Below are 27,537 nucleotides of genomic sequence, written 5' to 3'. Positions count from 1 at the left end.
TTGGTAACCCAAAGAATTCTGATTTAAAGGATCATTGAAATACTGTATATTGGACTTCTGGTCAAGATGGCGGCTTAGAGACAGCGAAAGTTCAGACCTCTGAAAAACCTTCCTTACCAATCACAAACTGAATGCTCCCAGGACACCGAAATTCAACAGGACAGATAACAGGACAGACCCAGGGAACCCTCCTCTTGGACCTGGATCAAAAGGTATGGCCCCCCAAAAGTCAGAACCCTAGATCACTCAGATCTAAGGGGTAGGCAGAAGGAAGGTCCCAGGACCCATCCCCCCCAACCCAGAGTGCTGCGCCCACAGCAGCAGTGGGAACCTCAGGGCTGGCAAAAGGGCCTCAGGGCTGGCTATTCTGAAGAACTCACCTTGAAAGCAACCTGAGCCAGTCTCCGGGGTGCCCAACACAGACAGGAGGGAAACATAGAGATAAGGGGGAATCTTGTAGCCCCCTAGCTGGGTCCTTCCATCTGAGTCTCAAGGGAGGTTCCAGCTTTAGGGCACCAACTGAACCCAATCCCATCAGGAGCCCTCAGAGCTACTGAAAGGACAGAAACCACAGGGCCGGCAAAGGGGTTACTCTGAAGGGCTTACCTTGAAAGCAACCTGGGCCAGTCTCTGGGCATTTAACACAGATTGTGGAGGAGGAGGTTTTCTGGTTCAGGATCACTTGGCCCACACCAGCTGAACCTAATCCCATCAGGAGCCCTCAGAGCCCAGGAAGGCCATGACCCTTCCCCCCTTAGAGAGCAGGGTCTTCTGAAAGAACGGAAACCTAGAGGTGGACTCAAGATGGCAGCCTAGAAGGAGCATAGACCTGGCAGCCTGGCCAGAGCTTTGGAGATCCTTCATATTTGCTCCAGCCATCCAGGAAGTTTAGAACTCAGAGCAAACCCAGCCCAACCAAGCTGAACTTAATCCCATCAAAAGTCTCCAGAACTCAGGGAAGCCCAGGCTCCCCACCCATCCTCATTGACTGCTGGACTTTAAGTCAATCAAAAGCCTCCAGAGGACAGGGAAGCTTAAACCCCCAACAACCCTCCCCCAGAGACTACACCAAGAGATCTTCTGTAAAGCTACAAGAGGGGAGACTGATAGAAGTCCCCAAAAAACAAAAAAAAATGAGAGGAACAAGAGCACAGATAAATACGGGAAGTAACGAAGGGGTGAATTTGAGCAAACAACAGAAAAAGAAGAAAGAAACTACAATAGACAGCTACTACTCAGCAAATGGAACAGAGGGGGAGAGATCAGCAAACGATAAATCAGAAACCCCAGCAAATTGGATACAGGTTGTGGAAGAACTCAAAACACAACTAAGAGAGGCTGAAGACAATTGGGAAAAGAACTTAAAAATTAAGATAAGTCATCTGGAAACAGAGGCACTTGAACTAAAACGAGAAAATGGTGTCTTAAAAGTCAGAATGAACCAGCTGGAAAATGAGGCAAAGGAGATGAAAGATGAGGCAAAGGAGATGAAAGACGAGGTAAAGAGGATGAAAGACGATCTTCAAAGAAAATTAGACCAGAAGGAAAAGGATGACCAAAAAGCCAGAGATGAAATCTAATCTTTAAGAACCAGAATACAACAACTGGAATTAAGTGACCTCACAAGGCAGCAGGACACTATAAAACAAAACAAAAAGAATGAAAAAATTGAGGAAAATGTGAAGCATCTCATTCACAAAACAGACGATTTAGAAAATCTTTCAAGAAGACACAATTTAAGAATAATTGGACTACCAGAAGATCACGACAAAAGAAAAAGTCTGGACATAATACTAGAAGAAATTATCCAGGAAAACTGTCCCGAGATCCTAGAACAAGAGGGGAAAGTGGAGATTGAAAGAATCCACAGATCACCCCCTGTATTTAATCCCCAACTGACAACACCAAGAAATGTTATACCCAAATTAAAAAACAATCAGACGAAAGAAAAGATATTACAAGCGGCCAAAAAGAAGCCATTTGGATACCATGGAAACACAGTGAGGTTAACACAGGATCTGGCTGCATCCACACTGAAGGACCAAAAGGCATGGAATATGATATTCTGGAAAGCAAAGGAACTAGGTCTACAACCAAGAATAAAATACCCCTCAAAACTGACTATATTCTTACAGGGGAAAGTATGGTCATTCAACACAACAGAAGAGTTCCAAGCATTCATAAATAAAAGACCAGACCTGAACAGAAAATTTGATGTCCAACCACAGAACTCAAGAGAATCATCAAAAGGTAATTAAAAAAGAGGGGAAAAACAAACAAAACAACAACAAAAATTTTTTAAGAGACTCAATAAGTTAAAATGATATGTATCCCTATAAAAAAAGAGGTCATTGGTAACTCTTAAAAACTGTTGCTATCGCCTGAGCAGCTAGAAGAATTACACTCAGAGGGAACAGTGACAAACTGTATAGGATGAAAGGACAAGACATAAATAGGTATATAGATATATGCATGCATAAATACATATACATGTGTATGTATATATATATATATATATACATATACATGACTAGAGCTAAAAAAGAGGTTATGACTAAAAGAAATGGGAAAAGAAACACAAGGGGGTAAATTTATATGTCACAAAGAAGCTCATGGCAGGAGGGGGGAGAACATTGACACACTGGAAGGGTAAAGAGGTTGGAGATAGGAAATACTCAACTCTTACATACTTTGAAACTGACCCAAAGAGGGAAGAACAATCCAATCTATTGGGGAAGAGAATAGATTTGAGCCCTATAGGGGAGTAGAAGGGTAAAAAACGGACTGGTGGGGAGGGAAGCAGTACAAGGGAGGGAGAGGGGGGGAATTTTAAAAAGACTACAGGGGAAAATAAGGGAGGGAATAAGAAGGGAGAGAGGTAGAAAGGGAAGTAAAATAATGGGGGGGAACTAGGGGGACTGACTATAAACAAACATTGGTATAGAAGGAAATAGTGAAAGAAGAAAAGGCAGGATCAGGAGTAGAAATCAAAATGCTGGGAAATACACAGCTAGTAATCATAACTCTGAATGTGAATGGAATGAACTCACCCATAAAACGCAAGTGAATAGCAGAGTGGATTAGAATCCAAAACCCTACCATATGCTGTCTGCAAGAAACACACATGAGGAAGGTAGATACGCATAGGGTGAAAGTAAGAGGATGGAGCCGAATCTATTGGGCATCAAATGTTAAAAAGAAGGCAGGAGTAGCAATCATGATATCTGACAAAGACAAAGTAAAAATAAATCTAGTTAAAAGAGATAGGGAAGGTAATTACATCCTGATAAAAGGCAGTATAGACAACAAGGAAATATCTGTACTCAATATGTATGCACCAAATGACAGAGCATCCAAATTTTTAAAGGAGAAACTAGAGGAGCTCAAGGATGAAATAGATAGAAAAAGTATACTAGTGGGAGATCTGAACCTTCCCCTATCCGAACTAGATAAATCAAATCAAAAAATAAATAAGAAAGAGGTGAGAGAAGCAAATGAAATCTTAGAAAAATTAGAGTTAGTAGACATATGGAGAAAAATAAATAGGGACAAAAAGGAATACACCTTCTTTTCAGCAGTACATGGTACATTCACAAAAATTGACCATGTACTAAGGCACAAAATCATTGCAAACAAGTGCAAAAGGGCAGAAATAATAAATGCAACGTTCTCAGAGCACAATGCAATAAAAATAATAATTAGTAAGGGTACATGGAGAGATAAATCAAAAATTAATTGGAAATTAAACTATATGGTTCTCCAAAACCAGGTAAAGAACAAATTGTAGAACCAATTAATAACTTCAATGAAGAAAATGACAATTGTGAGACATCCTTTCAAAACCTATGGGATGCAGCCAAAGCAGTATGCAGGGGGAAATTTATATCCTTGAGTTCATATATAAACAAATTAAGAAGGGCAGAGGTCAATGAATTGGGCATGCAAATTAAAAAACTAGAAAGTGAACAAATTAAAAATCCTCAGATGAAGACTAAAATAGAAATCCTAAAAATCAAAGGAGAAATTAATAAAATTGAAAGTCAAAGAATTATTGATTTAATAAATAAGACTAGAATCTGGTACTTTGAAAAAACAAATAAAATAGACAAAGTACTAGTCAGTCTAATTAAAAAAAGGAAAGAAAAAAACCAAATTGACAGTATCCAAGATGAAAAGGGAGACCTCACCTCTAATGAAGAGAAAATCAAGGCAATCATTAAAAACTACTGCCCAGTTATATGGCAAAATATATGTCAATCTAAGTGAAATGGATGAATACTTACAAACATGTAAATTGCCTAGACTAAAAGAAGAAGAAATAAATTACCTAAACAATCCCATATCAGAAAAAGAAATTGAACAAGCCATCAAAGAACTTCCTAAGAAAAAATCCCCAGGTTCAGACGAATTCACAAATGAATTCTATCAAACATTCAAAGAACAGCTAACCCCAATAGTATACAAACTATTCAACAGAATAAGCCAAGAAGGGGTTCTACCAAATTCTTTTTATGACACAAACATGGTACTGATCCCAGCCAGGCAGGTTAAAAACAGAGAAAGAAAACTATAGGCCAATCTCCCTAATGAATATAGATGCAAAAACCTTAAATAGGATACTAGTAAAAAGACTCCAGCAAGTCATCACAAGGGTTATCCACTACGATCAGGTAGGATTCATACCAGGAATGCAAGAAAGGTTCAATATTAGGAAAACTATCCACATAATTGACCATATAAACAAGCAAACCGGCAAAAATCACATGATTATCTCAATAGATGCAGAAATAGCCTTTGACAAAATACAACATTCCTATTGAAAACACTAGAAAGTATAGGAATAGAAGGGCCTTCCCTAAAAATAATAAACAGTATATACCTAAAACTATCAGCAAACATCATCTGCAATGGGGAAAAACTCAAAGCCTTCCCAATAAGATCAGGAGTCAAACAAAGATGCCCATTATCACCTTTATTATTTAATATTGTACTAGAAACACTAGCAGTAGCAATTAGAGAAGAAAAAGAAATTGAAGGTATTAAAATTGGCAATGAGGAGACCAAGCTGTCACTCTTTGAGGATGATATGATTACTTGCTTAAAGAATCCTAGGGAATCAATCAAAAAGCTAATCAAAATAATCAACAACTTTAGCAAAGTTGCAGGATACAAAATAAACCCACATAAGTCATCAGCATTTCTATATATCTCCAACCCAGTTCAGCAGCAAGAATTAGAAAGAGAAATTCCATTTAAAGTCACCTGAGACAATATAAAATACTTAGGAATCTATCTGCTGAGACAAACACAGGAACTATATGAACACAACTACAAAACACTCTCCACACAATTAAAACTAGATCTAAACAATTGGAAAAACATTGATTGCTCATGCGTGGGACAAGCTAACATAATAAAAATGATCATCCTACCCAAACTTATCTATCTATTTAGTGCCATATCCATTGAACTACCAAAAAACTATTTTACTGAATTAGAGAAAACCATAACAAAGTTCATTTGGAAGAATAAAGGATCAAAGATATCCGGGGAAATAATGAAAAAAGAATACAAAAGAAGTTGGCCTTGCAGTCCCAGATCTCAAACTATATTACAAAGCAGCGGTCATCAAAGCAATTTGGTACTAGCTAAGACACATGTGACAAGGAAATCACTTTTAAAAGACTGATATATATTAATTTTAAGGTTTACACACAGAAAGGAGGATCAGTGGAATAGACTTGGGGTAAGTGACCTCAGCAAGACAGTCTATGACAAACCCAAAGACCCCAGCTTTTGGGACAAAAATCCAGTATTTGATAAAAACTGCTGGGAAAATTGGAAGACAGTGTGGGAGAGATTAGGTTTGGATCCACACCTCACACCCTACACCAAGATAAACTCAGAATGGGTGAATGACTTGAATATAAAGAAGGAAACTATAAGTAAATTAGGTGAACACAGAATAGTATACATTTCAGACCTTTGGGAAGGGAAAGATTTTAAAACCAAGCAAGACTTAGAAAGAGTCACAAAATGCAAAATAAATAATTCTGACTACATCAAATTAAAAATGTTTTGTACAAATAAAACCAATGTAACTAAAATTATAAGGAAAACAACAAATTGGGAAACAATCTTCATAACAAAAACCTCTGACAAAGGTCTAATTACTCAAATCTATAAAGAGCTAAAAGCAGTTGTACAAAAAATCAAGCCATTCTCCAATTGAAAAATGGGCAAGGGACATGAACAGGGAATTTTCAGTTAAAGAAATCAAGACTATTAATAAGCACATGAAAAAATGTTCTAAATCTCTTATAATCAGAGAGATGCAAATCAAAACAACTCTGAGTTATCAAGGAAAGTAATGAATGCTGGAGGGGATGTGGCAAAGTAGGGACATTAATACATTGATTGTGAATTGATCCAACCATTCTGGAGAGCAATTTGGAACTATGCCCAAAGGGAGCTAAAAGACTGTCTGCCCTTTGATCCAGCCATAGCACTGCTGGGTTTGTACCCCAAAGAGATAATAAGGAAAAAGACTTGTACAAGAATATTCATAGCTGCACTCTTTGTGGTGTTCAAAAATTGGAAAATGAGGGGATGCCCTTCATTTGGGGAATGGCTGGACAAATCGTGGTATATGTTGGTGATGGAATACTATTGTGCTAAAAGGAATAATAAAGTGGAGGAATTCCGTGGATACTGGAACATCCTCCAGGAAGTGATGCAGAGTGAGAGGAGCAGAACCAGGAGAACATTGTACACAGAGACTGACACATTGTAGTACAATAGAACGTAATGGACTTCTCCAGTAATGGCTTTACAATGTCCCTGAATAATCTCCAGCGATCTACGAGAAAAGAAAAAAAACTATTCTTAAGCAGAGGACAAACTGAGGGCGTAAAAACACGGAGAAAAAGCAACTGCTTGACTACAGAGGTTGAGGGGACATGATCGAGGAGAGATGCTAAATGAGCACCCTAATGCAAATACCAACAACAAGGAAATGGGTTCAGAGCAAGGACACATGTGATACCCAGACGAATTGCGCGTTGGCTAGGGAAGGGGTGGGGGGTGGGGGAGGAAAAGTAAATGATCTGTTTCCAATGAATAATGTATGAAAATGACCAAATAAAATAATGTTTTAAAAACTAAAAAAAAGAAAGAAATACTGTATCTTTAGATTAGTACTCATCAGTTATGAGTTTCAGTTCATAGTACAAATTGGTAAACTGAGGTAACCACTGAGTATTGAACAAAATCTATAGGTTTGCAATGAGCTTTTTGTTTACATCCAAACAATATCTAAAATACATATTTCAACAGCAACTCACATAACAGTTAAAAAATTTCATAAAGTATTTAGTATTACAGGATCTATTTTAAATTTAGATATTTGGACCATAAACTTTAAAGCAAGCCTTTTGACAAGCAGGCTGATTATCTATTTTCATGACCAAGAAATTAAATGTAATAATAAAGTTATTCCAACTTTAATACACTGGGATGAAAACCATTGAGAAGAAAACCATTTGATAATTTTAAACAAAAACCCATTTTGGGTAAATTTAAATACGTTAACAATTTTTTCCTTTAAATCTCTTATGATGGAAAGGTAGATAAGGATGGAATGCAGTCTTTTCAAGGCTATACTGCTAAAAACCTATTTTACAAAACCAATCTGTGGTTTTTCTATACAAACAAATTTCACTGTCTGACAAAATTAAAATTAGGATGTTATTTTCTAAACCCACATAAATACATGATCACAATTTTGAAATAAAATACCAATAAATACCTCTAATAGACAGATTTTAAGCATTACTTCCTTCTGGCTAGCAGACAGGGAAAGGAGATTTATCAGGTCTTCTTATTTTTCCCTTTTTACCTCAAAACAGAAGATAATTAATAGGTTGTTCTACAAGTTGGAAAAAACCTTAGTTTTAAAAGTGTAAGACATTTAAAAATCCCCAAATAGGGTTTTCTCACCAGTTTTTCTGTTCAGAATCAATCCTTCTTCCTCTCTGCAGTAGAGGAGGATGGCAGATCTGATCAGTGAACTATAAAGCTTCCCTGTGTTTCCTTTCCCCCATCTTCATCTGGGTTTTTTTTTTTTAGGCTGACCCTTTGCCTTAAAATCCAAGTGAAGAGTAGAGTTTGGAGAACTGGGATTCTGGTGAGAGGATAAAGCTAAAAGATAAGGAGCTTCTGTCCATAAAATATGTCCAATTGCCACTTGGTGTTGGAATTTAGGGTAACAAAAAGGCAATTTCCTCAACATTTTCATTTTTTTTATGTCGCTCAGGTATTTAACATGAGAGAAAACAAACAAACAAACAAACAATCCAACTGAATTTTCTCTCAGGCTGCTTAGACTTGATCTCTTCCCAACAGGAAAGGCCTGCAAGCATGCTTCTCCCTTTGTCTTAATTGGGTTGGCTAGTCCCTATCTGGCTTAACCTCAGGCTGAAAAAAAATTTCAATTTTAGGGCGCCATGGATAGGCCATACCTCTTGCTTATTAAAAATGTATTGTGGCCAGTCAACATTACAAAAAGAAATCGGTTGCTTTTTCTTTAAGCTTTTTAGTCCCAATTTTTTCCAATTTTTTAAGTATACACCCCAAAGGGGAATCTCGGGGTACTCTCTGTCTCTGTCCCATTTAGATGCAGAATTGGCCAATTCCACACCAAGGATCAACAACTGTGTGTCCACAGGTTTCCCGACCAAGAGCACTCAGTTCTAGCACTGAGGTGAGCACTCAGTTGAAAACTGAGGCGGCAAGACTTCCCACACAACTTAGAACCGTCTTCCAGTATAACGGGGAGCCGACAGATAAATCCCAAACTCCAGTGGCCAGGCTGATCTGGGGTCAATGGGAGAGAGAGCACAAAAGAGTTCCCACAGAGATATCACCCAAAAGATGGGGGTTTCAGGAGTCAAAGAAAAGCTCCTTCCTACCTGAGAAGCTGTGTCCTCGTGGAAGATCCGGGGTACAGGAGTAGCTTTCAGGAAAGCCAAAAAACCACATTGGGCGTCAAAAATGTTATGGGCAGGAAGGATAACCTTTTGGGGTTCGGGAAGGATGCCTTTTTTTTTTGTTGCTAAAAATCAAGGGGGGGAAACAGCACTGAAGTGTTTAATAATTTGCCAAATATACAGCTATTAGGATTCTCTAAATAACACTTAAATTAAAACATTGGTATAGATGATTCTATAAAATGAACACAAATTACATATCAACAACACCTGCAGTCCAATAATGCACCCCCAAATAGCAACAGCATGGATGACAGTCAAACACATTTTAAGAAGACATCATTTAGCCATTTAAATCAAAGTAACTAAAACCAGACTAAGTACATTCATTCAAGTACAATAAACTTAGCTTTTCAGTTTTTATAATCATCAGTTAATAACAAAACTTTAGGTGCAATTTCACATGTTCTCATACACTTTCCAGTCCCGTTTCCAGAGTAATAAAGTGTCTTTGTGCACTTGATTTTCTTTATATGCAGGTGCAATATACATTGGTTATAGAACATTTCACTTCATATTAAAACTGTTAATACATACTGTAGGTGAACACCAGATTAAAACTCAACCCAACAACTATAAAATTTCAAAGAAAAGACTTGAAAGCACTAATTACTGTTTAATCTCTTGAGTATAATCCCCCATATCAGAGTCTATCAAAGTAATCGAGAAGAACTGATTTGAACATTGACTCCAAGAACAGGAGCCCTTAACCTTTCTAAAACATTAATAGTACATATTACAAGTTAGTCATTTTGCCTACATTCTAAAAAAGAACTTTTATTCTCATTATCAAATTCAAAGTAGTTGCACTTTGAAAACACAGAGGATGACCAAGGTCTACGATTGTTTATGATAAAAATGTGTAGTATGGGAATGGAACGTACTTCACAGTAATTTACTACATTATTCTACTTTATATATATATATGTATATTTATATATACATATATATATATATATAACTGAATGAACACTATAAGTAAAACGTACCATCTGGATAAGAAATTAAAAAGAAAACAAAAACTTAAGGCTTTTGGATGTTATCTATCATCATTACACAAACTCTAGGATTGGTAGGGGTAATGCTGTTGTATAATATGAACTCAAAACATTTCCAGCCATATTTTAGTAGCCATTTCAACTCTGAATGCTGGATACATTTTGTAACTCAACACAAATTTATCTAAAGGTTTTTTGGAGGTAAGGATGCCTTTTGCAAGCATGCAATGACTCCAAAACTTAGCTTAAAAACAAAAAGATTTATTAATTTAGAAAGTAATGTTGAGAGTGGCCAGGAGGAAAGCAAGGTAGAACAGCAAGATGGGGAGCAGTTCCCTGGGAGGACAGCATGAAAGGAAAGGCTGTTCCCCCATGGGGACAGCGTGGATGGAGAGGCTGTCCCCCAGACCACATCAGTTCTGGGGATTTTATCCATTTTTTCAAAAGAGTTAGTCACTCAGGCATGAGGTGGGGTGATCATCCTGGGGTCTGATTGGGGACATAAAGATTCCTTAGTTTTAGGGGACAAACAGATGTCTGATAGGATCAAGGTGTGGCTTGAAGGTCCATCTTTCTGTCCATCTAGAGGATGATCAAAGGAAGATAGTCATCTCAGGATCCTAGAGGGGTCATTGGGTGTTTTTAGGCTCAGAGTCAGGAAAAACAAGGGAGTTCCCCTGATAATAGTTCACCTGGGTTTCTGGGGATACAGTGCCCATGTCACCACCATTAGTGACAGAGTCCAACCCTATATAGCATCACCCCTTTGTTTCTTTGGTCAGTCACGTCCAGGCTAGACCAAAAGGGGTGTGTGTCCATGTGGAATCTAGTAGCCCCAAAACTTGTAGCCTAGAGAGATTTAAACCTGAGGCTTTCACCTTGTGGCAGGAGAGTTCCTCACTGGTGAAGTAGGAAAATCCTACTTTTTTCTAAGCCAACACCCAGGATAATAAAATCTTAAAGAAAGAGATTGCTTCAAATAGAAAAGAAATGTGTTAAGTGCATTCTATGTTTTAGGCTGGGGAGACAACCTTCAAACAACTATGTATAAACAAGATATAGACAAGATAAACTAGAGATAATCATAAGATTGAGATAGATTAAAAAAATTAAACCTAATATTATGTTGAAGATGCTCAACAAAAGATTAAGGAGGCCTAAGAATGGCTTCTGGCAGACATTAAGACTTTAGCTGTATCTTGAAGAAAGCCAAGGAAGACAGAAGCCACAGACAAGAAAGGGCATCCTGGCATGGGGGCTGGTGAAAAGACCTAGTCTGGAGATGGGAGTGTCTTGTCTTTTTATCTCCAGCGTCTAGCACCGAGATTATTTGACACGCCATAGATAATTAATAAATACTTGTTATATTGTATGCATAAGCTGCATGGAAGTGCGGTTTTTTTTTCTTATTTATACAGCGAGTCATATTTAAAACGCCAGGATATTGTTTTGCTAATACACAGCCACTCCAGGGACACAGAAATCCCAGGAGTTGACCAAAGGCTGAGGAAGCGCGCATGCTCAATCGAGCAACGAGGGGCGGGACCCTGGGCGCGCGCGCGCAGGCAGGGAACGTGCGCGCGCACGGCTCTGGGCTTCCTGGGTCTTGGCGGAGGGGGACGCAGCGAGGTGAGCCACAGGGCGAGGGGCGGGGGTGGGGCACGGGGGCCCAGAGGCGGGACGGAGTGGGGAGGAAGCTGGCGGTCGTTGACGGGCGGGCGCGCGGGGCCTCAGGCCGAAGCAGGCGTCGAGGCCGACGTAGTGGAGGGAGCGGGGAGGCACGCGTGGTCACGCAGCGGTAGCTGGCGGGAGCTGAGCGGAGGGGGGCGGGGCAGCGGGAGCGAGCTTGCGCACGGGGTGGGGGGGGCGTGCTGTGATGAGGGTGCATACAACCCTCTTTGACCTCTCTCCCTCCCCTCCGCTGAGAACCCTTACCCTTCTCAAGCCAGCTAGTCTTTCCTCACTCCCCACCCCAATTCTCAGTTTTCCCATCCGTGTAATGGGAACCGCTTATTCTTTCTTGACCCCATAGCAGATGGCAAAACACCTATACTCTCTACCCCTTGCCCTTTGCTGCATGTGTGACTTTGGGCATTTCACTTAACTTCTTAATCTGTGAAGTGAAGTTGCACTAGTTGGCCTCCTTCCTACTCTAAATGTATGGTCTTATAACTTTATAATGGTAATTATAATAATAGAGCATTTATATAATGTTTTATGGTTTGTCAAATGCTTTACCAGTATCATCTCATTTGATCCTCACAACAACTTTGGAGATATTTTTTACATTTTACAGGTGAGGAAACTGAGGCAAACATCTTAAATGACTTGTCCAGGGTCACACAGTTAGAACATGTTGGCAGGTCCACTACTAACTCCAAGTCAAGCACTCTATCCAGTGTACCACCTAACTCCCTGTACAGTAGAAATTGCTAATTCTTATGTGGATTTTAAGATTTGGAAAGCAATTTTCAGCTTTACATGTATTATTTCAGCCAGTATAACATTGAGGCAGGTGCTACATGTGAGGAAACTGAGGCTTAGAAAGGTTAAGTAAATTGCACATACTCACCCAGATAGTATATGCCTTGGGCAGGATTTGAACTCAGTTCTTGACTCCCAAGGCCAGTACTCTATCCACACTTATTAGGGACCTGGTTGAATTTGGCAAATTTTTTTTGGATTTGGTCAGTATCCTTTCCATAGGCTGACACTGGGCCAGTATTGTCAAACATGCTACCTGCTGGACTCCTGATTTGCCTGAAACAGATTAAAATGTAATCGGGAAATATTTAACAAATAAACAAAAATACAATAAAACATATATAATGTTAATATGTGGTTTTCTAGGTCAATGTGTAGCTCACAAGGATCCTTTTATTACTGTTTAGTGTCTCCTCTTCAATTTGAGTTTTGGCAATGATGAAAACAACACTAAATTTAGGATTAGCGAGACTTAGATTTGAATTTCAGTTCTCCCTGTGTATGACTTGAGAAAAACATTTTCACATTTTGGGAGTGGGAGAAGGGCTTAGCTCTGCTCTGTGGATGAGAAGCTGGAGTTGATGTCCTTTAAGACCCGGTCCAGCTGGATTCTTTGACCTCCTGTGGAGTTGTTAGAGTCTGGTTTCCAGTTGTTCCTGAGCAGCTTTGGCCATCAATGGAGCAGGGCCTCAATGGTGATAGATGTCCCCTCTGATTTCTCTGCTTTAGTTTTCATATCTTAATTCCTAGTCATCCCCTTGATCTGAGGTTCCTCACCTCTCTTGTGTCTTGGACCCAGTTTGGTAGAATTTGATGAAGATTTCTTAGTCATGTTTTTAATTGCATAAAATAAATATATATAGGATTACAAAGAAAATCAGTGATGTTGGAATACAGTTTCTCAAAATAGGTTGTTTAAAAAGTTCCCAGACCTGGGGCCAGCTGGGTGGCCCAGTGGATTGAGAGCCGGGTCTAAAGAAGGGAGGTCCTGGATTCAAGTTTGACCTCAGAGACTTCCTAGTATGTGACCTTGGGCAAGTCATCTAACACTCATTGAAAGGCCCTTTCCACTCTTCGGCCTTGGAACCAATACATAGTAATGATTCTAGGATGGAAGGTAAGGGTTTAAAAAAAAAGGTGCCCAGACCCCAGATTAAGAACTCTGGATGAAGAAGAAACAAAATCTGAACCAGACTGACCTCCATGTAGTTTTTGGGATGGGTGTCAATCCGTTTTTGCACATTTCAGTCATGCCTCATTCTTTGTGACCTCATTTGGGATTTTCTTGGCAGAGATACTAGAGTGGTTTGACATTTTCTTCTCCAGCTTATTTTACAGATGAAGAAACTGAGGCAAACAGAGTTAAGTAATTCACTCTGGGTGATTCAGCTAGTAAATGTATGAGCTAGGTGGTGCCATGGATAGAGTGTCAGGCCTGGAGTCTGGAAGACTCATCTTCGGTTGCTGCCCCTATTTGGGCTCATACCAACCTTTGAAGAGCTGCTACTCCTGAAACTCAGTGGTAGGGGATATAATTTAATTTAATAAATATGTGCGTTACACAATGCTAGGCATTGTACTAGGAAGTAGGCTACTTTAGGAGCTGAGGAAACAAAGACAAAAGCAAAACATTTTCCTTTCAAGGATCTTACACTGTGTTGGGCATAGACATGAACACAGATAAGTAAATATTCTCAATATTTGGGAGGGGGCATTCAAGGGTATTGACCCATGAGAGGCCCAAGAAAGGGGAAGGGGAGTCCTGAGCTGAGTCTTGAAGGAAGCACAAGTACCTAAATGCTGAAGGTGGGGAGGAAATGGATTCCAAGAATGAGGGATAGAGCCTATGCAAACACTCAGAGGTGGGAGAAGATAAGCAGGATCTTGGAAAAAAGAAGTAGTTTAGAATAGAGAATGTATGAAGGGGTATACAATGTGGTAGAAATATGGAAGAGCAGGTTGGAACCAGTGTTGTTACATTCTGGAAAGGAATCTGAATTGCCCTCCTCCTCCTTTTCCCTCTGATGGATTATTCCCTAGTTAGTTCCATCCTAATGGAATTATGTAGGTGTTATCTACATTTCCTTGGGTAAATAATTCCCTTCTGCTATGAAAACATCAGGGTCCAACAAAAGTTCTCAGGAGTCTAAAAGACTGTCCACTTTCAGTGGAGGGTGAAGTCTGGCCTTTGTTTCTATTCTTACCTTCAAAGAAACAAAGGCCAGACATATAAAAGGCTTACAAAAGGCCAGATTTACAAAATGAGCTTTTCTTAGAACAACCCAGGGAATCTAGTAAGAGCAATTACCCCCCATTTGATAGGTTCCAAAACTGAGACTGAAAGAGATGATGTCAATCAAATCAAACAGCTAACATTTATTAAGTACCTGCAGTATGGAAGTCATTCTACTAAATACCCAGAATACAAAATCATAAATTAAATAGTTCCTACCCTCAAGGTACTTGAATTCTATGGGGAAAACTATGTGACCAGATATAAGTATATATAAAAGAAATGCAGTGATTTGCTAATAATCATTGGCAGCCCTGGTTCTTAAGGCCTGTGCTCATTCCATTCCCTATGGCACTTTTTCATCTTTGTCCTTTCAGTAAATTAATTCCTTCCTCAATTGTGTGCCTCCTTCACTGATTTTTGTAGAGATCATATTATTGGCAAGGATTTGTTGGCTGGTGCCAAGATTAGTCTTGGAGGAAGATTTCCCACGTGGAGGACAACTGGAGCTGCTGCCTCTGCCAGTGTGGGAATGGACAGATTGGGCTCCTTCAGTAGTAAGTATGACCTCAAGGTATCTCTCAGTGGCATTTGGTACTGAAAGATGAGGACAGGAATGGGAACATTGTGGATCTACCTGTAAATGTCTTTTGTGTATCTGATTCTGAAGGTGCATAAAAGGCATCAAACTGAATTAAAATCAGACGTGTTTTTGTTATTTGCCTAGTCTATATAAACTAGTGATGATCCTTGGTATTAAATTAATGGAAAAACATGCAGAAAAGTGCTCAGGATATGAAGCTAAGGTGATTATCCTAAAGCTTTATCTTCCCCTTCCCCACTTTTTCCTTTTTAATAGAAATTTTCTTATACGTCACATTTATTTCTGAAACTAGGCCTCTCCTACCTCCACCCAACCAGTCAGTCCTTGTAACAAAGATTTTACAGGAACAGAAAAGACGGCAGCTAGGTGGCTTAGTGGATAGAGAGCCAGGTATGGAGATGGGAAGTCCTAGGTTAAAATTTGGTCTCAGACATTTTCTGTGATCCTGGACAAGTCACTTAACCTCACTTGTCCAGCCCTTACTGCTCTTCTGATATTTTAAGACAGAAGATAAGATAAGACAAAAGATAAAAAAAAAGAAAAAGAATGGAAAATAGCATGGTTCAGTTAAAGCAACCAGAACATCAACACAGACAATACATGCAATATTCCATAGCCTCAGTCCTCTACCTCTGTAATGAAGGGAAAAGGTCTATTTTCTCAATTCTTCCCAGCAGCCAGGGTTGTATCTAGTGTTCATTTATTTTGTCCCTAATTCAGATTCTTATAGCTTTGTTTTAAATCTTCCAAAACAATAATTTTTAAAAAGCAGTAGGATATTGCTGATGAATATGAAGAATATAGAGAAGTGTAGGAAGATTTAGATTTGTAGGAAGTGATATAGAGTGAAGTTTCTAGAATCAGAAAAACAATATAGACTCAATGACTATAGCAATATAAATGGAAAGATCAACAACAATGATAATGAGTGCTCTATAATTAATTATAAGACTCAAACTTTTCCCCCAAGAAGAGATGTATTGCCTTCTAGAATATCATATTCTAAGCCTTCTGATCCTTTAATGTGGAATTTGCTAAATCCTGTGTAATATTGATTGTAACACCATGGTATTTGAACTGTTTCTTCCTGGCTATTTGTAGTATTTTCTCCTTTGCTTGGGAACTCTTGAATTTAGCTATAATATTCCTGGAAGTTGTCATTTGGGGATTTATTTCTGGAGGTGATCTGTGGATTCTTTTAATTTCCATTTTACCCTCTTGTTCAAGAATATCAGGGCAGTTTTCTTTGATAATTTTTTGTATTGTGATGTCCAGGTTTTGGGGGCACTTTTTGGATTATGATTTTCAAGTAGTTGATTAATTTTTTTTTAATTTTAAAAATGTTTTCCATGATTCCATGATTCTTGTTTCCCTCTCCCCTCCCAGAGTTGACGAGCAATTTCACTGGTTTATACATATCAAATCCTATTTCCATGTTATTCATTTTTGTAATAGAGTAATCTTTTAAAACCAAAACACCAATAATTCTTAAATGGTTTCTCCTGGATCTATTTTCCATGTGATTTGTTTTTTCAATGAGTATTTCACATTTTCTTATGTTTTTTTTTTTCATTCTTTTGATTTTGTTTTATTGTTTCTTGCTAGGTCATGAAATTATTGGCTTCTAGTTACCCAGTTCTAATTTTTAAAGAATGATTTTCTTCAGTGAGCTTTTTAAACTACTTTTTTATTTGGCCAATTCTGCTATTATTTTCTTCTTGCACTGCTTTCATTTCTCATCCTCATTTTTTCTCTGCTTCTCCTAATTGATGTTTGAAATCCTTTTTGAACTCTTCCAGAGCCTGAGACCAATTCACATTTTTCTTTGAAGTTTATATGTAGTTGTTTTGAGCTCACTGTCCCCTTCTGAATCTGCCTTGCTCTTTTTTTGTCTCCATAAAAATTTTCCCTGGTTAGGGAAGTCATACCAAGGAATACCCTAACCCTGATGTGATCAAGCCCAGAGCAAGACCAAAAGCCAAGCCCAAGGCTAGATCCTGAGTGTCAGCACAAGGTAGCTCATGATGCTCTGATCCTTGCAAGCTATCAACAGTCTCAGAGAGTGATTGAATCAGCAGTGGGAGGTGGCTTTCACGGCTCCTAGCCTACCATCTTGACTTCCCTTTGTGCTGGCACTAGCTTGGTGCCTTACTGACTACCTTGTGCTAGGGCTTGGGGCCTCACTGCAGGCTTTTGCTGAGACTTGGAATTTTATGGGGTGGGAGTGGGGTTGCAATGCTTTCAGCTTAGGCAGGGTCTCAGGGTTTCCACATTGGCTTGAGCCCAGGTTCAGAATCTGGATCAGTAGGTTGAGGGGGTGGGAGGCACTTGCTATTGACTTGTGCTCTGTACTCCTTGGTGTAACTTCCTGGGGACTGTGCTCCCCTCTCATCTTAGTGCCCCAAATGTTCTCTGCCTATCTTTCAAATTCTTTTCTCCATGAAAGTTGCCTCACTTACTGTTTAAAATTAAAAAAAAAAGTTGCTTCACTCCATCTCCCTGTTGGTTTTTCACTCTAGTATTTGTTTTGAGGCCTTATTTTTTTTAAACCCTTACCTTCTGTTTTAGAATCACTACTGTGTATTGGTTCTAAGGCAGAAGAGTGGTAAGGGCTAGGCAATGGGTGTCAAGTGACTTGCCCAGGATCACACAGCTGGGAAGAGTCTGAGGCCAAATTTGAACCCAGGTCTTCCCACCTCTGGGCCTGACTCTCAATCCACTGAGCCACCTAGTTGTTGAGGCCTTATTTTAAAGTTGGTTAGAGAAGATTCTTATAATTGTTCGAGTTTTCTTGGCTTCTACTTTATCATCTTCCCCAAAGACGAGATGAGAAAATGTGTCTCCCTTCTTTGCTGAGATGGGGGACTTTGAGTATGGAACATTATATATGCTGTCAGGCTTAGTTTATATATTTGTTGGTTTTACTAAACTAATTTTATTTCCTTTTTTCTCTCTTTGGTTTTTGTCCTTTGAAGGAATGGCTTTTGGGTAGTAGAAGGAAAAAGGGGTATGTTTTGAAATTAAGGTGATATTAAAAAAGAGAACAATGAAATTTTAGCAATAGAATCTTTCAAGACTCACAGAGTAAATGAGGTGCTCATAACCAGTCATTGTAATAATGCCAAAAGAAGGAAAAAGAAAATGCCCTTTTTTAGGTGGAATTTTTTTTAGACTATAACCCTAACAATGACAACAACAATTATATAAATTATTATTTTAAGAATCTGCTTTCATCACCTTCTACTGGTATAGATTTGAATTCTTCCATGTCTTGAAATATGGTATTATAAGTTCCTATGGTTGAAAATAATTTATCAGCGACTGGCCATCTCTTTTGTAATGAGATTCTTTGAATTTAACTGGATCTATCTGTTCTAAGCCAACACTTCTGTCTTGGTAGAGTCTTTTTCAAAAATGAAACTCTACTAGTTTAGCTTTTAAGAACTTAGAGTCATTTCTATATCAAAATGGGGGGGGGCATTGGAGTAAGACTTTAGTTAAGGAATCAATTAACAAGTATTTGTTAAATAAAGTAAAAGAATCTTTGAGAAATAATTTTCTTGGGATTAATTCAAATACTCCTTTGCATTCAAAAGGTTTCTATTCCCTCTTGCCCCCACTTTCACAGTAAAATATTTATTGCATTTAAAACATAAATCCTGTAATTAGATTTGGGGTATTCATTGGGCTAAAAATTAGGGAAAGGCTTTGTCAATGATACATTTTTATTTCCCTGGCAGTGTTTTTTTTTTCAAGACAATCCTCATTCAGCCTCAAAGCAATTCTGTCTGTCTCCTTCAGAGGGTTATTCTACTTTTCTTAAATGACTTGAGTATTGAAAATTCATGGGGAAAAACTGTATTGCACAAAAGCACCGATATAACCTATATTGCCTTGGGGGGAGGGAAAAGAGGGAGGGAGAAAATCAGAATCCCAAAATGACGGAACACAATTGTCAAAAATTGTTTCTACAATTTTTTCGGTTATATGTGTAGTTTACAATTTCTACAACTGCAAAATAAATAAATAAGAAAATTCTTTTAAAAAGCACCAGGTGTTAGGTTCAAATTCTGACTGTCACCCACTACCTTTTTGAATTTGAGCAAGTTGTTTTACCTTCCTGAACCTCAGTTTTCTTGTCTGTGAAATGAGTTGTTGGGTTAGATGGCCTTCGTGATCCCTTAAAACCCTAAAACTGGGATCCTATGATTCTAGAATCTGACAGAAAAGTTAAACAGCCTTCTATCAGAAAGGTAAGATATAAGGGACCAAGGTAGAAAATTATCTTGGAGTTAGTAAAAATTGACTTTCTTTAGTAAAAAGTTGGTGTTTGCAATACTGAATTAAATATTTAATGCACTCTTCCTCCTTAAATGAAATTTAAAATGAGGAGGAATTAGGCACAATATTGTCTCATTAGGTATGGAGTTCTTCATCCCTGGAGGCATTCAAGCAGGCCAAGGTGATTACTTGTTTGTGTGAGAGGATCCTTACATCCAATAGAAAGTTGATTGAGTAGAGCTTGGACAAGATAACTTCCAAGGTCTCTTCTCTGATTCCATACCTTCTTTCCATGGAATTCAGGACATGTTAAAAAGGGCATGTTTCTTTCCATCATTTTTCCCTAGACCTCTCCATTCAGAAAAAAATATAAAGTATAATAATTAACATGGCCAAGGGGGTGATTGAGTGGTAAGCAGCGTTTTGGGGCTTGGGGAGGCTAAATGCTATCATAGTATATTTAAAAAACAAACAAACAAAACTCCCACAAGACCCTGCCACAGGCTCTACAGTTTCATTTTCCTTCAATTTGCCTTTGGAGCTTATGTTTTCTCAAACTTTTATCCTCCATTATAGAAAACAACCTAGTTAAGGCAGCTCACACCCTAGGGAAGCTAAGTTATGGGGAACCATGGTTCTAAGTCTCTGAATTTTTAGAGCCTTTGATGTCTTCAATTTCAACCACATCACTAGAATTTCTGAATGTATCTTTGAAAGTCACATTCATTTCTGAAGAAAAAAATATAATTTTTTTAATATTGGTTTTGCTTTCTAATGACTCCTTCTTCCTCTGGCTCCTATCCCCCACCCCCAATTACCTTACCATTAAATGACGATCAATACATCAGCCATGTTTGAACAATATAGGCCTACTTTTTCACCTGAAGGTTGAACTTGCATTACCACTAGAAAGTAAAAAGATTATTTTATTTATTTATTGGAGACCTTCTTAAGGCATAGAATCTATACTAAGTATCAGTTACGAGGCAGAAGAATGGTAAGGACTAGGAAATTGAGGTTAAAAGAACTTGATTAGGATCACACAACTAGGAATCTTCTGAGGTCAAATTTGATCTCAGAACCTCCTGTCTCCACTGAATCACCTAGCTGCCCTATAAAAAGGTTATTTTTATTTATTTTTTTTATTTGTAGAAAAATTTTATTTAGTCAATTTAGAACATTATTCCTTGGTTACAAGAATAGTATGCACAATTCCACTGGGTATTACATGTATCCTTGATCTGAACCTATTTCTATGTTGATGTCTACCCTAGGATAATCATTTAGAGCCTATATCCCCAATCACATCCCCCTTGACCCATGTAATCAAGCAGTTGTTTTACTTCTGTGTTTCTACTCCCACAGTTTTTCCTCTGAATGTGGATAATGTTCTTTCTCATAAATCCCTCCGAGTTGTTCATGATCACTGCATTGCCACTAATGTAGAAGTCCATTACATTCGATTGTACCACAGTGTATCAGTCTCTGTGTACAATGTTTTCCTGGTTCTGTTCCTCTCACTCTGCATCAATTCCTGGAGGTTATTCTAGTTCACACTTTATTATTCCTTTGAGCACAATAGTATTCCATCACCAACATACCACAATTTGTTCAGCCATTCCCCAATCAAAGGGCATCCCGTCATATTCCAATTTTTTGCTACCACAAAGGGTGCAGCTATGAATATTCTTGTACAGGTATTAAAAAGGTTATTTTAAAAATGACAGACAATCCTTTGTTTCTAGAACTGGTATATTTGAGTCATATAACTGTAGAGCTGGATAGGACCTTGAGAGGAACACCTTTGTATGTCTGAACTCATTTTCCCATTGGTAAACATGTATACACAGGGTCACTGGGTTGTAACTATGCAATTCTCAGGTTTTCAGTGATGTCAAAGTGCTCTTTTCAGCTTATGTTAACTATAGGAAATATGTTATAGAGCCAGACAAATTAATAACAACATCCATTTGAAGGATTTGAATCTCCAGAGTGGAATGGAATAGAACTGGTATGCCCAGATCACCAATGACAAAGTCGAGCAGTAATCTTCAGAACTGTTTGTCACTGATTATTTAAAAAAATGCAAAAATAAATCAGTGGAACAGACTAGATAAGGAAAAATAAAAAACAATCAAACTCGAATAACTCACTATTTGATTAAACCTGCCAGCATAAATTACTGGAGAAAGAACTCTTTATTAGAGAAGAACTTCAGGGAAAACCATAAAGCAGTATAGGAGAAATTAGTTTTAGATTAAAATCTTATTGCAAATACCACAATAAAATCAAACTTTGTTTGTGTAACTTTGTGACCTGAATATTAAAGGTCATGTCATAAAAGAAGAATTAGACGAGAACCAGAAGAGATAACTTTCACAGCTATGACTTAGGGAGAGATTATTAACTCAATAAGGGAGAGAGGTTGTCAACAAAGATAAAATAGATAATTTTAGTTACATGAAATTGCAAAGCTTTTTCTAGGAACAAAACCAATGCTATTAGAATAATGACTAGGGTGAAAAACTTTATTTTGAATCTCTCCAATCTTTTTGATAAGAATATGATATTCAAGATATATTTGGATCTACACAAATAGATAAGACTGAGAGACATTCAGCTTGGATAACAAACAGGTCTTAAAAGAATTACAAACTATAAACAACTATATGAAAGGTTATTTCAAGTTACGAATAACAAGAAAAAGGGAAATCAGAACAACTCTTGGGATTTTACCTACTGCCCTGCAAATTGACAAAGATGAGAAAAGGGAAAAATCTATGGTGGTGGGTTTTTAGCAATAACCATACACTCATTCACTGTTGGTAGTGGAGTTGTGAATTGGTCCAGTCATTTTAGAAGGCAATTGAGAATTATCTCTGCTGCCCCAACCCCACTCTTTGACCTAAATGTCTGTATCCTTTGACCCTAAGATTCCGTTGCTAGACTTTTATCCTAAGCGGGTTAAGATGGAAAGAAGGGCCTCATATACATTAAAATATTTATAGCAGCACTTTTTTAAGTCACAAGTAATTGGAAACAATGTTGGTACTGATCATTTGGGGGATGGCTAAAACAAAAAACAAGCTGTGTTTTAAGAATGTAATAGAAGATTTTTCAGTCATTTTTCAGTTGTGCCCAACTCTTCATGACCCCATTTGGGGTTTTCTTGGCATAGATACTGGAGCCATTTGCCATTTCTTTCTCCAGCTCATTTTAAAAATGTGGAATAGAGGCAAGCAGAGTTAAGTGACTCATCCAGGATCACACAGCTAGTAAGTGTTTAAGGCCAGAGTTGAACTCTGAAAGATGAGTCTGCCTGATTCCAGAACTGGCACTCTATGCACTACATCATTTAGTAGCTCTAGTGGATCATTACTAAACCACTAAAAAAGGTGAGGACTACAGAAAGTCAAGGGAAGACTCATCTTTTCTTACATTTTCTTTTTTAATGAGCTTGAGAAACATCATTTCCATATACAAAGAGAAATAGAAAAAGATTTTATATGAAACTATGACTATTAACATACAGCTTTATACCAAGTACCAATCAAGATTTGCTTGGTATTGTCTAGTAACTATTTAGGACTTGCTAATTAGTAAGATAGTAATTGATTCTGTTTTCTTGTCTGACATCTTTCAACATTTTATTGCTGCTCTTTTCCTTTTCTCCCTTTCTCTTCCTTCCTTCCTTCCTTCCTTCCTTCCTTCCTTCCTTCCTTCCTTCCTTCCTTCCTTCCTTCCTTCCTTCCTTCCTTCCTTCCTTCCTTCCTTCCTTCCTTCCTTCCTTCCTTCCTTCCTTCCTTCCTTCCTTCCTTCCTTCCTTCCTTCCTTCCTTCTTTCCTTCCTTCCTTCCTTCCTTCCTTCCATCTCTATTCAATTTCTTTCCTTAAATCTCTCTCCCAAAATAAGGAAAGAGAAGAAGGAAACCAGCATTTATTAAGGACCTACTATGTGTCAGGCACTCTGCAAGCATTTTACAAATATTATTTCACCACATTCCCATTTTAAAGTTCAGTAAACTGAGACAGAGAGAGGTTACATGGACTTGTGCAGGGTCATACAGCTAGTAAGTGTCAGGTTGTTTTTGAACTCAGATCTCTCTGACCCCTGACCTAGTGCTTTATCCACTGCATTACTTAGTTGCCATCCATTGTAACAAATAATTCAACAGTTGATTTCAAGCATATTCACATATTGGGCCTATATGAAAATATATGTCTTCCTTTGCACCTACAATCAATCTCTTCTGACAAAAGGTGGAAAGCATGCTTTATCATTGGTTTTGCAAGTGATATTGTTGGTCATGATATTAATCAGAGTCTGTTTTTCTTTACAATATTATAATCATTGTATACACGGAACAACTAGGTGGTTTAGTAGATAGTGTCAAGCCTAGAGTTAGGAAAACTCATCTTCCTGAATTCGAATGTGGCCTTAGATTTACTAAGCTGTGTGACCCTGGGCAAGTCACTTAACTGTGTTTACCTCAGTTTTCTTATTTGCAAAATGAGCTAGAGAAGGAAATTACAAAACCACTCTAGTATCTTTGCCAAGAAAATTGCAAAAGGGTTATGACTGAAAAATGGCTAAACAACAACAGCAACAAATTATAGATTGTTTTCTCTGCTTTAGTTTATAGATATCTTCTCAGATTTTTTGGAGATCTGGTACTACTAGCTCTCCTTCCCTCATTTCTTTTTTTAATTCTTTTTTGAAATTTTTATTTGTTGCTTATTATATCAGAATTCCTAGGTATGTCCCTTTCATCCTCCCTTCCTAGTACAAAAGAGGGCATCAGTTCACAGACAAAAAAATGTATATGTAAACTGTGTCTTTCATGTTTTTATATACCAGTTCTTTTCTCTGTAAGTGGACAATCAAATTATTCTTCAAAACATTGATTCTTTAGCTATATATAATATTCTACTGGTTCTTCTAATTTTGCTTTTTATAATTTCATTTCTCATTACTTATAGCACAATAATTTTTTGCTATGTTCTTATACCATAATTTGTTTAGTTGTCCATTCCCAATTGATGGGCACTCACTTTATTTGAAGTTCTTTGCTTCAATAAAAAATGCTGCTGTAAAAGTTTATGTACACGTGAATCCTTTTCCTTTGTCTTTGATCTCTTTGGAGTATAGTCTTAGTAGTATTATCACCAAGTCAGGAGCTAAATAGAGTTTAGTGCCTTTTTGGTTATAATTTTAAATTGCTTCCAGGTTGGTTAGGTCAAACCAACAATGCTGTTCTGTGCCTGCCCTCTCATGGCCTTCTAGCAAATTGCTATTTTCCTCTTTTCACCATTTTTGTCATTTAAGATGGAATCTTAGAGTAGTTTTCATTTGTATTTCTCTTATTACTAATGATTTGGAACATTTTCAGATCTCTATCACCTCTAAGTTGACCTATACTAAATATCTTTGGGTGTCCCATATATGTCTATTTTTAAAATAAGTTTTTATATATCTTTTGATTCAGTCCATCTACTTTTTTCCTTTGCATTCCTACTCCATTCCTCTCCCCAAAAGTCATCACATATAACAAAGAATTATAAAAAGAGATGCTATAAAACTAAAAAGACTTTTAAATAACAAAATTAAGGAACAAATTAGAAGGTTATAAGAAGAATATAAGAAGAGAATCGAATGACTGGGGAAAAAGTATTTGCAGAGAATATCTCTGATAAAGATAGGATATTTAAGACATATAGATAACGAATAATCAGGAAACCTCTTAAAAACTTCTGGTTCATATTCTTTTACTATTTATCTACTGAAGAACAGTTCTTGTTATTACATATGTATATCAGTTTCCTACATATATCTTGGAATTAGCCCTTCATTATTTCCTTTGAGGTTCTTGACCTTTTGTGGTCCTAGATGAATTTTGTCATTGTTTTGGTTCATTCTATAAAGTAACTACTTAGGAATCTGATTAGTAATGCACTGAATTTACAAATTAATTTAATATTATTATTTTTATTATTATGTACAGCCCAACTATGAGTAATTAATATCTCTCCAATTACTTAAGTCCATTACTTCAAAGCATAATTTTATAGTTAGATTGATTTAATTCTTATTTTATTTAGTGTATAGATACCCAGATATTTTATATATACTATAATTATTTTAATAAGAATTTCTTTTCCTTTCTCTAGATGATGGACTTTATTTCTTTCCTCGTGTACTCTTTTCCCCCTTCTTTTTGATTCCTCTTTTATAAACAACAGAAGAGAGCAAAAAAACAAAACAAAACAAACCCCCCCAACACCCTGGACCTGTGTTTGTTTTTCTCAATTTTCTTTGTGACCCCTGTCTACAATGAGATTCTATTTTTTTTTAAACCCTTACCTTTTTAGAATGAATTATAAGCATCAATTCCAAAGCAGAAGAGCAGTAAGGGCAAACAATAAGGGTTAACTGTCTTGCCCAGCATCATAAGCTAGGAAGTGTCTGAAATCAGATTTGAAACCAGAACCTCCTGTCTCCATACTGAGCCACCTAGCTGCCTCTACAATGAGATTCTTAAGGAATATTCGTTTATGCCTATTAAAGCATAAGTATGTAATCATCATTCAACACCATTCAGTTCCTCCTGTGTATTTACCTTCCTAGGTTTCTCTTACTTCCTGTTTGTTTTTCAGAGATTCTACCCAGCACTGGACTATTTTTCAGGAATGCTTGAAAGTTTTCTTTTAAAGTTCTGTTTCTTCCCAGGGGAAGAGTTTTACAAACTAAAGTGAAGTAAAGTAAGCTGAAGCAGGAGAACAATTTAAACAATAACTACAGCCATATGTATAGTTCAATAGGAAAATAGGACAGTATCGTGAGCCATCTTATAATAACTGAGGAACAAAGTCTGAGCTGTGCAATTTATTAGTAAAGCATGTAATTGGAGAATAAATCGGGTTCAGGGTTCCCACAGTTCTCACAAGGCCCCTGAAGAGAGATTTACAAGAGTTTTTATAGTAAAGTAGTTACTCTTTTTAATGACATTATTTAAAGTTTTGGTATTTTCCAGAGTTTGGGGCCTCGCTTTACATCTAACTACATTTTGCACAATAGTGGCACAAAAATAAATGACTTCCTTGAAGTTATATGAATTATAGGAAAACTAAAATTAGGAAAACAAGACTTGGCTACAATATCTACACAAAATCTCAGTGATGATACAAAATGGAGACTGTATGGTTCTCTTAGTGGAAAGATAACCCAAACCCTGAATACTATGTAATTAATGATTAACCTCGGCTATGAAGAACAGAGAAAATACACTCCCTTCCTTCTTTGCAGAAGTTAGGATCTGTGCATGTGAAATGTTGTGTAAGTTGTCAGATTCAGTTGTGTTGATTGGCTTTGCTTAACTACTTTTTTCCTTTTTAATAATTTTTTTGTTGATATAAAGGAAAGAGGTCTAGCAGTATCAGACATGCAACAAACAGTAGTAAAAGATTATAACAATCTTGTATTTGACAAATATATATATGTATACATATATATATATATATATATCCAGGGTATTAGGATAAGAAAGCAGTATTTGGTAAAAATTGCTGGGATAACTAGAAAGTAGTTTGGCAGAAACTAGGTAGAGACCAATATCTTACACCATTCACTAAGATCAAAATGGATATATGCTCTCAACATAAAAGGAGATATCATAAGCAAATTAGAACAGGGAGCATATACCTATCATATTTATGGCTAGAAAAGGAATTTATGAGTAAGCCTGAGATAGAAAGCATTGTGATATGTAAAATGGATAATTTTGAGTATATTAATTTAAAAGTTTTTGTGTAAATAAAATATTGCTAAGATTCAAAGGAAAGCAGAAAATTGGGAAAATTTTTTCATAGACAATCTCTTAGAAGTCTCATATCA

At 37.3% G+C, this 27,537-nt stretch overlaps 1 protein-coding gene across 4 annotated transcripts in view; it reads left to right on the top strand.

The window, feature by feature from the left end:
* The first annotated feature begins 11,588 nt into the window (after positions 1-11,588).
* The window catches only part of TADA2A (transcriptional adaptor 2A), a 112,695-nt gene continuing 96,746 nt past the window's right edge, over positions 11,589-27,537 (top strand). For 3 of the 4 annotated variants that reach the window (XM_056816436.1, XM_056816435.1, XM_007481903.2), the window contains exons 1-2: positions 11,600-11,674; positions 15,189-15,319. In XM_056816436.1, coding sequence (XP_056672414.1) covers positions 15,295-15,319 — 25 coding nt within the window. In that variant the 5' untranslated portion in view covers positions 11,600-11,674; positions 15,189-15,294. Of the gene's footprint in view, positions 11,675-15,188; positions 15,320-27,537 lie in introns of all 4 variants that reach the window. The other variant, XM_007481902.2, reaches the window with a different exon arrangement.

The sequence above is a fragment of the Monodelphis domestica genome, chromosome 2, assembly GCF_027887165.1.
Source record: "Monodelphis domestica isolate mMonDom1 chromosome 2, mMonDom1.pri, whole genome shotgun sequence".
Lineage (NCBI taxonomy): Eukaryota > Metazoa > Chordata > Mammalia > Didelphimorphia > Didelphidae > Monodelphis > Monodelphis domestica.
The sequence above is the reverse complement of the archived record's forward strand: the minus strand, read 5'-3'. Positions and strand labels throughout refer to the sequence as shown.